At 39.9% G+C, this 14,994-nt stretch overlaps 1 protein-coding gene across 3 annotated transcripts in view; it reads right to left on the bottom strand.

The window, feature by feature from the left end:
- The window catches only part of ADAMTS6 (ADAM metallopeptidase with thrombospondin type 1 motif 6), a 194,104-nt gene that overhangs the window by 155,029 nt on the left and 24,081 nt on the right, over positions 1-14,994 (bottom strand). For 2 of the 3 annotated variants that reach the window (XM_063128018.1, XM_063128020.1), the window contains exons 4-7: positions 8,459-8,627; positions 7,843-8,051; positions 1,917-2,000; positions 1,181-1,326 (exon numbers count right to left, since the gene is read on the bottom strand). In XM_063128018.1, the coding sequence (XP_062984088.1) occupies positions 1,181-1,326; positions 1,917-2,000; positions 7,843-8,051; positions 8,459-8,627 (608 nt within the window). The remainder of the gene's footprint in view (positions 1-1,180; positions 1,327-1,916; positions 2,001-7,842; positions 8,052-8,458; positions 8,628-14,994) is intronic. The other variant, XM_063128019.1, reaches the window with a different exon arrangement.

Below are 14,994 nucleotides of genomic sequence, written 5' to 3'. Positions count from 1 at the left end.
CACCCCCTCTTTCAGATACCAGGTGGGTTTTGGTGGGGTTTTTTAAGTTATCACTTCAACTAGTTATTACATGCCTAGATTTAATAAAGGTGCACAAAAGCGGAGTTGAAGATTAAATCTTTCCATAGTGTTCTACCTGTCCAGCCTTCCATTTCTTTTCATGAACATTCTTAATAAAGATCAGAATATCAATTCCAAAGAATGAATTAGTAACAGCAAAATATTGTTAATATCCTGAACAGTAAATAAGAAAACAGAAATGGCTTCTTACACCAGCCTTCTTTTGTAGTTCAGTAATTTCTACTTATTTATCACTGAAGAAAAGCTATGGTGTTGACAATAATCTCATATATTTTGGCATTACTTTGAAGCAAAAACTATTAAGTTAAAATCCTCCAAAACAAAAATCTTTTTGAAAAATTATTTAATTCCATGTTTGGAAGCCCGTAAAGCACACGAAGAACATGAAAAGCTTGTACATCACTAATGAGTCAAATACATCAAACATGCTGTGCATTTCCCTATAGAATTCAATGGAATGTCCTGCAGCTAAGTATGGACAGAATTGCAACTTTAAATCACACAGCCAATGCAATACTGTACTGCTATTTTATCTCCAGGATCATAAGCAATGCTACCTCAGACTGATGCCTGCTTCTGCACCAAATCAGGGGATATGGCAAAAGATATACAAGTCATGATGCTTTTGGGCAAGCATTGTGACTGTGATCCACACAGAGAATGGTGCTGCAAATATTATTCAGCAACTATCAGTGAAGCATCAGTAATCTGTGCTGCCTAACAGTTTGTTAAATAATATTTAGCTCTTAAACTTTAGGGAGAATAGTAAAAGTATGAGAAATAATATTTCTATTGGCTGCAATGTTTTCTAACTTATTTTAAATACCTTAGTTGGACAGTTGGTTTGCTCACTTCTAAAAGTGCTAAAGTATACACAATCACATTCATTTGCTTCATGTAAGCTTTATACTTCTCCCACTACTGAATAGAAAACAGTAGTTGGATGTACTACTTAATATTTTATTACAATGTGAAACATAAGCAATATTTTACCCTGTATATGATGACTACAAATACTTCAACTCCAGCTTTTTTATGTGAAAACAAATAAATAATAAACAGAAAAGAAAAGAAATGAGAGAATTTCAACAAACCATACCTAGTAATAAGGACCGCATTATCATGGTGGGCAATTCCATTTTCTGGAATGGTGTTTCCATCACTTTGGTGAGAGAGAATGGATTTCTGCCACTTACAGAAGCTATCAAGGGACTTGTCTGCATGGTGATTTATCTCCAAGTTTGGCTGCAATACAACATGCATACCAGAAATGTTCCAAACAAATTACTAGGGTCAGTGGTTAAGACTTCTGAAGTCTAAATATGATCTATAATTAGAAGCAGTGATTTTTAGGAATAATTTCTTCTTGCCAATTTTTATCTGTGTTAAATCTGACCTACAGTTTATTTTGTGTATACAACTTATAGATTTAATTTCAAACTTCAATAATGGTTTTGTCAAAAGTAAGAATTATAGATTAGTTTCAAACGTAACCTTTTCCTCCCCACATAGAGATTATTACTATGTGGGGAAAGTAATATTTAAAGCAGCCTTTACAATTTCAACATAAAGAAAGACAAAACAAGCTGCGACAAGTTTCTAGCACTCAAATCTTCCACATAAGTAATTTTCAGTAAATACAGGTAAAAAACTTTAAAAATATTTTCAATGAATACCTTTCTAAGCACAACTAATTTTAAGATCAAAATGACTGCAGATGAAGTTTTATCAAACACTTTTTCTAAACAATAGATTATAATTATAATTATGATTATGATTATTATTATTATTAAATACTTTAGAGAGCTGAGGTTTCTGTCACAACTCATTCTTACCTGATCTTCTGTGAGGACTATTAAACGAGTCACTATAATATTCACAACGTTTCCTAGACTGGAATCACGGTAAAGTTTGGCAACCTGACCTCCAGAAAATAAGAAAAGGCACAAAGTCAGACAAAAAAATTCGGCAAATATTAACAGAGGTTTGAACATAATTCAGGTTTTTTTCCTGTCACATCTATATATTATTACAGAACACAATTTTTTGTTCTCTCTGTTTCGATCCAATGCAATGGATCCAGACAGTGCCAAATTAATGACATTCATCACTCCATTCGGGGGGGGGGGGGGCATTACTTGAACAGATTGACCTTCGGGATGTTTAGCACACCAGAGTTGTTTCAAAGGGAAATGACAGATCTGATGCAACACCTGAGTGTAGTGTTCATTTACATGAACAACATCTTAGTTTATGTCCTTACTGAGGAAGAATACAATGAAAGATTGCCCGAAGTCTTAGCAACAATAAAAACTGCAGATTTAAAAAAGAATGAAAGCATGTGCCTCTTACAGCAGAAGCTGACATATCTGGGTCATCACACAGATGATCATGGTGTGACCCCTGATCCTAAAAAGGTGGAGATTATTTCAGAAATTAGTACCCCAGAATCTACTGTGGAGCTGAAAAGGTTCTTAGGCATGATACGTATTTGGGCAGATTTGTACAAAAGTTGACATAGGTACTGCACCCCTTAAATAAACTGCTAAAGGCAAATATTGCTTGATACTGAGGCCTTTGCTAGACCTACCTGAAAATCCGGGGGATTGGAGGGGAGATCTCGCACTGTGAATAACGCGAGATCTCGCCCTCGTTTACACACAAGGCGTGACAAGCTCAAGAAGAGAGGCGTTGCACCCACCTTTTTTATTATTTTCTTAAAGGGCCCTTTGCACACGAGTGCAGGAGCAGAAAGGTAAGGGCTTTTGTTTTGTTTTTTTAAATGATTTCCCCACTCCCCCCACCCTAGCCCCAATGGGCACAGCTCCCAGCTCCGTGCGAGTAAAAAAGCTGCGGGAATGGGCCACATGCTCGCAATCCTGCAGGAAAAACTGGGCCCAAAGTGTAGGGCTTTATCCTGGGGCCAGGGAGGGATGATCCCTCCCTGATCCCGGGATCCCCTGTGAGTCATCTGGACGCACAGGGGCGATCCCAGGTATCAGCCCGGAATAACTGCTGGTCTAACTAAGGCCTGAGATTCAAACAAGATGAAATCTATGGCCATGGCTAGACCAGGCCTATATCCTGGGATCATCCCGGGATCATCCCTGTGCATCCAAATGACACACAGGGGATCCCGGAAGCAGGCAGAGACAACTCCTCCATTTGCCTGGGACAATCCTTAGGTCTAGCTAAACCCTTTGTTCAGGTAAAACAGCTTTTAACAGTGGCACCAGTACTTGCATTTTATATCAACGGACATACTGTTAAAACCACTGATACTAGCTGCTACTGGTTAAGAGGCATGTTAATCCAGGAATACAAAGGACGGAGATCCAAAAGGCTTTTGACAAAGTCCCTCGCCAAAGACTACTGACCAAATTTAGCAGTCATGGAATAAGAGGAGAGGTCCTCTTATGGATCAGTAACTCGTTAAAGATCAGAAAGCAGAGAGTAAGAATAAATGGTCAATTCTCCTGTTGAAGGGAAGTAAATAGTGTGGTCCCACAAGGATTGGTATTGGGACCAATTCTTTTCAACTTGTTCATAAATAATCTGGAATTAGGATTGAGGAGTAAAGTGGCCAAGTTTGCCGATGACTCCAAATTATTTAACATTGTTAAAATACAAAGGGATTGTGAAGAGCTCCAAAGGGATCTCTCCAAGCTGGGAGAGTGGGCATCCAAATGGCAGATGTGGTTCAATGTAAGCAAGTGTAAAGTGATGCGCATTGGGCAAAAAAACCTCATATTCAAGCTTAACCTGATGGGATCTTACCTAGCAGTGAGCGGACAAGAAAGAAATATTGGGGTTATGGTGGACAGTTTGATGAAAATGTCAACCCAGTGTGTGGCATTATAAGAAAAGGAATTTAGAATAAAACTGCATTTATCATACTGCCTTTACACAAAGCTATGGTGTGACCACACTTAGTTCTGGTCACCATACCTAAAAATATATATTATAGAGCTGGAAACAGTGCAGAAAAGGGCAACTAATATGATTAAGGGGTTGGAGAATATCACCTATGAGGTAAGGTTACAACAGCTGGGATTGTTTAGTTTGGAATAAAGGAGGCTAAGGGGAGACATGATAGAGGTGTACAAAATTATGCATAGTGTGGAGAATGTGGCTAGGGAGACATTTTTCTCCCTCAAAAACACAGAACCCAGGGTCATCCTATGAAGCTGATGGGTGGGAGATTCAGGACAAATAAAAGGAAGTACTTCTTCACACTAATGTCCCAAAGAAAAAGAAAACCAAGAAGGCAAGATGGCTGTCTGCTGAGACACTGGAAGTAGCCCAAGAAAGAAGGAAAGCAAAAGGCAACAGTGATAGGGGGAGATATGCCCAATTAAATGCAAAATTCCAGAAGTTAGCCAGAAGAGATAAGGAATTATTTTTAAACAAGCAATGCGCGGAAGTGGAAGAAGACAATAGAATAGGAAGGTCAAGAGACCTCTTCCAGAAAATTAGAAACATCGTAGGTAAATTCCAGGCAAAAATGGGTATGATCAAAAACAAAGATGGCAAGGACCTAGCAGAAACAGAAGAGATCAAGAAAAGGTGGCAAGAATATATGGAAGATCTGTATAGGAAGGATAATAATATCGGGGATAGCTCAGACGGTGTGGTCAGTGAGTTAGAGCCAGACATCCTGAAGAGTGAGGTTGAATGGGCCTTAAGAAGCATTGCTAATAACAAGGCAGCAGGAGACGACGGTATCCCAGCTGAACTGTTTAAAATATTGCAAGATGATGCTGTCAAGGTGATGCATGCCATATGCCAGCAAATTTGGAAAACACAAGAATAGCCATCAGACTGGAAAAAATCAACTTATATCCCCATACCAAAAAAGGGAAACACTAAAGAATGTTCAAACTATCGGACAGTGGCACTTATTTCACATGCCAGCAAGGTAATGCTCAAGAACCTGCAAGGTAGACTCCAGCAATTCATGGAGCGAGAATTGTACAAGCGGGGTTTAGAAAAGGCAGAGGAACTAGAGACCAAATTGCCAATATCCGCTGGATAATGGAGAAAGCCAGGGAGTTCCAGAAAAACATCTATTTCTGTTTTATTGACTATTCTAAAGCCTTTGACTGTGTGGATCATAACAAACTGTAGCAAGTTCTTGATGGTATGGGGATACCAAGTCATCTTGTCTGCCTCCTGAGGAATCTGTATAATGAACAAGTAGCAACGGTAAGAACAGACCACGGAACAACGGACTGGTTTAAGATTGGGAAAGGAGTACGGCAGGGTTGTATACTCTCACCTTACCTATTCAACTTGTATGCAGAACACATCATGCGACGTGCTGGGCTTGACGAATCCAAGACTGGAGTTAAAATCGCAGAAAGAAACATTAACAATCTCAGATATGCAGATGACACCACTTTGATGGCTGAAAGCGAGGAGGAGCTGAGGAGCCTTATGACGAAGGTGAAAGAAGAAAGTGCAAAAGCTGGGTTGCAGTTAAACCTCAAAAAAACCAAGATTATGGCAACCAGCTTGATTGATAACTGGCAAATAGAGGGAGAAAATGTGGAGGCAGTGACAGACTTTGTATTTCTGGGTGCAAAGATTACTGCAGACGCTGACTGCAGCCAGGAAATCAGAAGACGTTTACTCCTTGGGAGGAGAGCAATGACAAATCTTGATGAAATAGTTAAGAGCAGAGACACCACACTGACAACAAAGGTCCGCATAGTTAAAGCAATGGTATTCCCCATAGTAACCTATGGCTGTGAGAGCTGGACCATAAGGAAAGCTGAGCGAAGGAAGATAGATGCTTTTGAACTGTGGTGTTGGAGGGAAATTCTGAGAGTGCCTTGGACTGCAAGAAGATCAAACCAGTCCATACTCCAGGAAATAAAGCCAGACTGATCACTTGAGGGAATGGTATTAAAGGCAAAACTGAAGTACTTTGGCCACATAATGAGAAGACAGGATACCCTGGAGAAGAGGCTGATGCTAGGGAAAGTGGAAGGCAAAAGGAAGAGGGGCCGACCAAGGGCAAGATGGATGGATGATATCCTGGAGGTGACAGACTTGACCTTGGGGGAGCTAGGGGTGGCAACGGTCGACAGAAAGCTCTGGCGTGGGCTGGTCCATGAAGTCACGAAGAGTCGGAAGCGACTGAATGAATAAACAACAACAACAAACTTCTTCACAAAGTGCATAGTTAAATTATGGACTTCACTACCACAAGATGTAGTGGTGGCTACCGATTTGGATGGCTTTAAAAGGGGGTTGGATAAATTCCTGAAGGAGAAGGCTATCAATGGCTACCAGCCCTGATGGTTATGTGCTACCTCCAGTATCCGAGGCAGTAAACCTGTGTGCACCAGTTGCTGGGAAACATGGGTGGGAGGGTGCTGTTGCACCATGGCCTGCTTTGTTGGTCTCTGGTCGACAGCTGGTTAGCCACTGTGTGAACAGAGTGCTGGACTAGATGGACCCTCGGTCTGATCCAGCATGGCACTTCTTGCGTTCTTATGAGTTAAAGCCAGTGGCCTATTGAAGTGTCCTGTAATGCTCAAATGAAAAGGAATGTCTGGAAGCAGTCTGGCCATGTGAAAGATTCTCAAAGTACCTCTACAGATTAGAATCCTTCGCATTCTATACCGAGCATAAACCTTTAGTACCACTGATAAACTGCAAAGATTTGGTCAAGGTGCCAATGGAGACAGGGACTTCCAGAGGCAGAGTGATCAGGAAATCTGTATGCTACATAGATTATTGTATCGATAGAAATAGCAACTGGCTGTGGAGCAGAATGATACCAAATGCTAATTAAAGGAGATTGATAACTTACTCATCACCTCAAGGTTGGGATGTTCTTAACAGGAGTTTAAAAAAATTAGTTCAGTTGTTGGGTTTCACAAAGTTTAGAAATCAAATCAGAGGAAATGTAGTGAAATGTTACCCTCAGTAGAGACTGAGAGACAATGCCTTAGATTGGAAAGTAAAACTTGAAGCAAAAGAACTAAAGCACAAGAAAAAGAAGCCTGCGCTAGTGACTTTGTTAGAACTGTTCTCTAATTTGTAGTTAATAAATAGCTACACTTTAAGATACAGCAGTCTCTGGCATTTCTTAAACAATAGCTATTGCTACCTTACTACAGTGTGGTGTAGTGGCTAAAGTGTTGAACTGGGAGTTGGGAGATCAGGGTTCTAGTCCCCACTTGGCCATGGAAACCCACTGGGTGACTTTGGGCCAGTCACAGACTCTCAGCCCAACCTACCTCACAGGGTTGTTGTTGTGAGGATAAAATGGAAAAGAGGAGGATTATGTATGCTGCCTTGGATTCCTTGCAGGGAAAAAGTCAGGATATAAATGTAATAAAATAAATAAATAATTAAATAGTACAAGGGTTGTGACCAATATCCAGCACTGATAAAAGGAAAGCAGTAGTTTCCCCCCAAGTGTGAAACTAAAGCAGAAGCAACTTATGTTTTACCAACTGAAGCCGCTAACTTTGATGTCTACCTGTAAGTGGATCTATTTGGTATCAACTAACTGTGTCAGCCATTTCTAAGAGAAAGCTTGTTCAGGCAGTGTTTCTAATACAATGTCTGTCCAGACTTTACTAGAAACATTGCAAGAGAAATTAGTACAATGAGTCACTTCCCAGTAAAAGCCCAATAAGTGATGCCCAACTGGTTTTCATACATTCTTCGTTTTTCAATCTAATATCATTAATGCCCACAATATTAAAATGATTTAACATTAACATATAGAGGGATCAAACTTACAATATTCATGACACTCAAAATATAATGCTCAATATCTTTGCGACCATGGTATCCCACCATCATTTTGTCTGCTACTATCAGCGTCTCCACAAAACGTTCAGTGCTTATTGATCTCTTCAGTCGATGGTGACTACTTAATGTTTGATTAACTGGAAATAAAGTTGGGAAAGCATTCAACAACCAAGGTTTACTGCTTCCTGTGGAGTTTTCTAGAAATCAAAATAATTAATGACATCAAATGGGTTATTATATTAACATTTTTGTGTACATCTGTTTTATACTTATATTATTTAAAATTACTGAATGAATCTAGTTTTTGTTTACAGCAAAAAGAAATTAAACCCCGTCTTTTAATAAACATTATATGTCTTAAATTTTATTTAAAAACATTATTCTGCCTGATTTCATATAAAACGTTTTATTTGTGCTAGATTTTCTGAAAGACATTTTATATATTGTAGCACAATGTATATAAAAAAGGCCTGATAACATTAAACTTACTGTAATAGAATCCTAGGTTATATTTTCCTTTGAAAGAGAACAGAAATAGCCCAAGCATTTTTGATAAAAAAAAGGGGGGGGAATGAAACTATGACTCGAGTTCTAGATTATTTACCTGAGACACCACAGTGGGTGTGGTCATAGAAGAGTCGATGGTACATGGCAGACTTTTTGTAAATAACATGAGGATGACCACTTTCATAACTAAAATTATTCAAATTTTCAGTTATGTTTCTTAGAGGCTCAATAAAATACTCTTCATCTTCTGTAGCAATGACACCATGCTTAAGAGAAAGAGGGGGAAATAAAAGTTATCCAGCATTTAAAAATATTAAGGAATTCGTATTTTAGTACAAAATATTTAATGTGCTGTGAGGATAACTATGCAGAAATTGCTATGTAGAAATCCATGTATACTATATACAATGTACATGTCAGTCGCTCTCAGTTAAACTGATCCTATTAATTTCAGTAAAATCAAGTCTCTTTCCAAAACATAGTATCAAAATGAAAACAAAAACAAATAATGGAAAGATTTTAGTTGTTAATTATATGCACAAATAAGCTGTGCTTCTTAGATCTATGTTTATATCATTAATATTCAAATTGGTAGCTCACACATGTCTCCTAAGGAGAATGTCCTGATATGGAGAAAGCTTGTGCATCTCCCTTGAGGAAAATGAATAACCATTAATAGCATTCCTGTTTTCACATACCGTATATAAATAACACCCAAAGATTTATATTCTCAAGATCTCAAAATCTATATTCTACTAGTTTTGTATAGTAGTAGTGACAAAGCAAGATGTCTCAGTAAGAATTATTTAGAATTATATAAAAAAAAGTTTGAAAATATCATAGATTTAACACTTTTAACAATCGTGTCCAAGTAAAACAGTTTCAAACAAACTTTTTAGACAATGACTACACAGATGTTATAGTGATATACATTGTACTATAAATGGTTTAATCTATATAAGAATATGTTAGTGGAACGCTTATTACTAGAGATCTACCAGACTGATTTTGCTCATTTTTTTAAACTGAAGTTTGATCCATATAGAAGTGCAAAAAAATTTGAAACTTCAAAAAAGTTCAAAGGTCAAACTTTAATAGCAAAACAATATGTTTATTTGCTCCATACTAAACAGTCTCCTATTCCTCTACAGTTTAGTGCTGGTTTACTTGCTTCGTGCCAAACAGCGGCTGATCTGACATCACATGATTGTCGCAAAAGAAATGGACAATTATATGTTGCTTTCTCAAGAGTTAGTCGCCTCTCCAACATCAAAGTTCAAGTTATTGACACTGAACATTGACACCGGACAATATAAAAATGACTTCACATTTACTCCTAACGTTGTCTTTCCAGAAGTATTACAGTAGATTTCTTTTAAAACTTTATTTTAAATTTAATAAATCAGTTTATTTAAAAAATTACATTAGTGGATCCTGTATAAAGTTGTTCCAGTTGCAAGGGAAACGGCCAAATATATTTTCATCCAATCATTCTCAGACTACTAGCAGCCATGGTGACACGGGGTTTACACTAGTATCACATAATGCATTAAAGATAATTTTGATTACAAGATTAATTCAAAGCAATTACTATTAAGAAGGTTCTCTGACTTTATCCAGACGCTGAAAACTAGCATTACTTCACCCTCATGTAAGCAGAGACCAATAGAATTGATTCATGCTATTTATATTGTTCATAAAAATATTTTAAATACCAATTACCATCTCTGAGCAGATTATCAAAACACAGGAAGCTCTTCGTTTCTACAGTAAATTGTTAATTAGTATAAATTTACAATAATACTAAGAGGGACTTGCAATAAACAAAATTATTTGTCTGTAACTGTTATTCTTTGAGTGGGTGTTCTGTGCAATCACCATGTGGGAATATACTTCAGTATATCACAGGAGTGTATCACCTTCCAGAACTCTACAGTGCAATCCACCTCGACTTGTCCATGAGCAGTAGATTCTAATCTATGGGATGAGAAGATGGAGCCACTGCCATCCCACTTCATTCCATCTACTGATAGTCACCGAAGGCATAAATAACAGAAAACCCACACATGAAGCTCCTGGTGCAGAAAAGGAGGGCATAGTGTGTGACTGTACAGAATAACTTGGGTTGGATTCAGGTTTAGGTGGTCTAATTGAGCTGTGGAAGTGAACTCCCCCCCTCCTCTCCATGGCATCCCCTCTAGTTCCCTGAAAAACCTACACAGGACACTACTGAATGGGGTGAATCAAGGTGCAGGGGGGAATCCCCCAAAACTGGATGGATTCACCTTCTGTGAGCAGAGACCTTCTATCCCCAGGCTCCAACCTCTTGTGTAACTGCACAAAGATGACTTTGTCTACCAGGAAAAACAGCAGATAAGTGGAAGCTCAGTCCTGAAGATCAACACTTCATTAGCTAAAGTATGGAGGACCAAGTAGGGTGACCAGATGCACTGGGAAACCCCGGAGACCTCCGGAGAAATGGAGGTCACCAGAGCAACCGGGACTGCCCCCCAATTCACCGGGGGAAAGGGCTGGACGATTCATTCCCAGACTTCCAGGAACAGGTCCTCCAACCCTCCCCCAACACCAATCTAGCACAGCAGAAGGCTAGATCGGCACTGGGAGCGAGGACTAGACGGCTGGGAGAGTTCCGGGACGGCGTCCTCCAGCTCCTCCCCGCAGGGCCAATCTATCCCTTCTGCTGTGCTGACGCAATTGTGTCAGCGCAGCAGTTCACTCCCTGCCCCGGCCTGCCCCACATGCGACACGACCCAAGGGGCGGGGGTCAATTCGCTCCCCGCCCCACCGGAAGTGGCCCAGACCACCCAGGCGGTGGACACCAGCGGCAGACCAGCCCAGGCAGCGGAGGTACCGGGAGGACAGCGGCTGCTGCTGCTAATGATGGTGAATATGATAATGGTGCTGATAATGATAATGGATGCTGATGCTGATATTGATAATGATGCTGCTCTGGTAATGATGGTGATGCTGATAATGATAATAGATGCTGATATTGATAATGATGCTGCTCTGGTAATGATGTTGATGTTGATAATGATAATGGATGCTGATGGCGATATTGATAATGATGCTGCTCTGCTAATGATGTTGATGTTGATAATGGATGTTGATGCTGATTGATAATAATGCTGCTGCTTCTAATGATGGTGATGCTGATAATGGTGATGCTGATAGTGATAATGGATGCTGATAATGGATGCTGACCGAGGCCACGCCTCCTTGGGGGCCGGACATGTTGGGGTGGCCACACCTCCTGAGGGCAGCCATATTGTCCTCCATTTTGGTTTCCAAAATGTGGTCACCCTAGAACCAAGGTATTAAAAACACTGAAAGAAGCAGGTGGTCAGAGGTTCAAAAGGTTTGCCTATCAAGGAAGTAAGAACCAAGAGTTAGGCCCCACGGAACAACCCTTGTTTGTGAACAAGAGAGTATGTTAACTAGACATGTGAGAAAGGATCTTTCAGGCCATGTGAAAACATCAGTGAGATATCAACAGTAACATGAAAAGTAGAAATAGCTTCAGTGTGCATTTTAAATGAAAGCTGTACTGCTTGAGGTAAACTAGTTCGTCCAGAACATGATTGTGGTGTGTGTCTGTGTTGTTGTACTGAAAAACTCAGAGGAGCAGTGTATGACTTCCAAATGAAAGGTTATCTTACATTACCAAAGCTCTCCCTAACCTTGTCGGTTTGTACAGGAGAAGAAGCCATACCCAAGAGTACAGAGACCCCAGCCCCAACTGAGAGATGGAATCTTGTCTAAGATAAATAGATAAACATGCTCCCTGGCAAGACAGAAACATCTTTTTCAGGATCCTTAAAATCAGTAGGAATGGAGGGAAAACAAACACTTTTCTCAACTGATAAAACAGGATTGCTGCAAACTCTGGCAGAAAACTGGGGACATTTGGTATCATTTGTTGTAGCAGAAAGGTTGATATCTGGTTAGCACTCGAAATGGAATGGTCAGATGGAGATATGATTCATGCAAAAGATGCTTGGATCAATTGAGGAAATCTAATCCAGTATTGTTTACCCCTGGAAACATAAACAGCTATGAGTCGGCTTAAAGCCAACTAGTAAAGTTATTTATTTATTTACAACATTTATATACTGCTCAATTATCTAACACAGATTCCAGAGCAGTGAACATAGATATGAACAGTAAAAGAAAGATTAAAATAGCAAATTAAAATTATTCAATTTTAAAACAAAGGAACCAGAAAAAGAGTGGCTAGTCAGTTGAGCAAGGCTTCTCGAAACAAAGATGTTTTCAGGAGGCGCCAGAAGCAGCCTAGTGTTAGCGCCTGCCTGACCTCCAGTGGCAGAGAGTTCCACAGAGAAGAGGCCACGACACTAAAGGCTCTTTTCCTGGTGGATTCCAATCGAGCCACAGGTCCACGTGGATCCACCAAGAGCATGCCCTCCGATGACCTCAGTAACTGGGCAGTTTGAAAAGGGAGAAGGTGCTCTCTTAGGTATCCTGGTCTCAAGTTGTGTAGGGCTTTGTACACTAGTACCAAAACCTTAAACCTGGCATGGTAGGCAATAGTTAGCCAGAGACCTATAAAAATGCAATAAATAAATAAATAAATAAATAAATAAATAAATTTCCTCGGCAAAGGAGTTATATGCTGAAAAGAGGCAGCTCCTGACAACAGCCAAGCTGCTGCGTTCTACACTAGCTCCAGAGCAGTCTTAAGGGCATATGAATATTACCAATCCACACAAAAGAGAAAATAAATATCCTATGTTTGTTGTGATAAAATTTTATAACTATGATGCCAATTGTAACCTAAACAATCAAACTTTTCAGGGAAGCCACAAACCCTTTAGAAGACTCCCTATTTAACCAGCAGGGTTATTTGGGCTTGCCTCTGACGTATTCTCTGGAACAAACAAAAAAGCCTAGCTAAAGTTCAAGGCATTGAACTTGGTTAAGAGGACATCTACCTTCAGAAGCCAGATGTGTATGCCAAACATTGCAATAGAAGATTCACTCATCAGTGAAGAGATAAGACACCAGAAGACTTAGAACCTTGGACTAATGGTGTTGGAACACAAAGGACACTCCAAAACATTATAGTTGAAAAAATACATCCTTAACTGGGTACTTGGAACAACAAACATTGTCAGTGCCAGGTGCTTCTGAAAAAGCATCCCTGGTGGTTTTGGCTGTTGATCCAAAACAACTTTCCCTAATGTGGGGCTCTCCAGATGTTTTGGGGTACAAATCCTAGTATTCCTGACCATTGGCCATTGCTGGCTGAAGATGATGGGAGTTTATGTCCGAAACATCTGGAGGGTACCAGGTTGGGAAGGCTAAACTAAAGTATGACATTGAACAAAGCTTGGTAGCAATCTAATAGAGATTGAGCAGTCACAGAACCAAGAGGATGTCATCACTGATAAAAGTGATGAATTGTGTGGGAGTGAGAAGAGACTTCTCCAAACTGATGAGTAGCCCTAGAGATTTTAGGAAGGTAATTATAATGCTCTCTGATGTACCACAGTGTTTTTTGGGGTGGGGTGGGGGGAAGGATATCTCTGGTACAAGCAAGCCAGCCTGCTAAGGAAAAACCTGGAAATCTTTCAGATGGACGTACATAGTAATCATAATTATGTACTTAGAAAAGGCCCTTGTAATTGTGCAAAGGCCAAAGAAAGACTCTGTATTGGGGGTGCATGTTACCAAGTAACCAATGGTGCCTCTTTGAAATGGTGAAATAGAAGTAGGCATTTTTTTTTAAAAAAAGGAGAATGTCTCCTAATTAGAGTACCTGGAATTCTTGATCACAAACGTTCAGGTGGCAAAAATCCAGAATTAGACAGACACACCCTCATTTGTGTACCTTTAATCTGCTTCAGCTAATATACCAACCACGTCCTTATCTGGACAGAGATAGCCTAGCTACAGTTATCCATGCTCTGATAATTTCTTGACTGGATTACTGCAATGCGTTATACGTGGGCTGCCTTTGAAAATGGTCCTGAAACTTCAGCTTGTCCAAAACAGGACAAGATTGTTAACGAGGACTGGCCAACAAGGCCACATTACGCCAGTACTTTTCCAGCTTCACTGGTTGCCAATCCAGGTCTGGGCCTGATTCAATGTGCTAGTATTATCATTCAAAGCCCTAAACAGCTTGGGGCCAGGTTATCTGCAGGAACACCTCCTCTCATATGTACGTGCCCAGACCCTAAGACCATCTTCAGGGGTCCTTCTCCATGAGTATCTTGATGATACTCATCAAGTGGGGCAGGAAGTGAGGCAGGTGGCTACTAGGAGGAGGGCCTTTTCTGCTGTAGTTTTATAGTTTTAACTCTACTGAGTGATTGACAGGTCCCAATGATCATGCTGCCCTGATGTCAGCAGGGCAGAAAGGATCAAAGTTGATGGCCAGACTGGAGATGCAATGAAGGGGGTTGATTTTGAAGGCAGAAAAGGAGGAATCATTCTTGAGTCAGAAGTTACATTTTGAAACTTGTTTGGGGTGAGGAACCTAAGTATCCTTCAGCACAATTACTACCACTGTAGCTGCAACAGGATGGAGAAGAATCCCAAGTATAATGGCTACAAAAAAGAATGATTATAATAACTCTAATTATCCCT

Source organism: Elgaria multicarinata, chromosome 6, assembly GCF_023053635.1.
Source record: "Elgaria multicarinata webbii isolate HBS135686 ecotype San Diego chromosome 6, rElgMul1.1.pri, whole genome shotgun sequence".
Lineage (NCBI taxonomy): Eukaryota > Metazoa > Chordata > Lepidosauria > Squamata > Anguidae > Elgaria > Elgaria multicarinata.
Note: the sequence above shows the minus strand (reverse complement) of the source record. Positions and strands in the feature narration are given on the sequence as shown.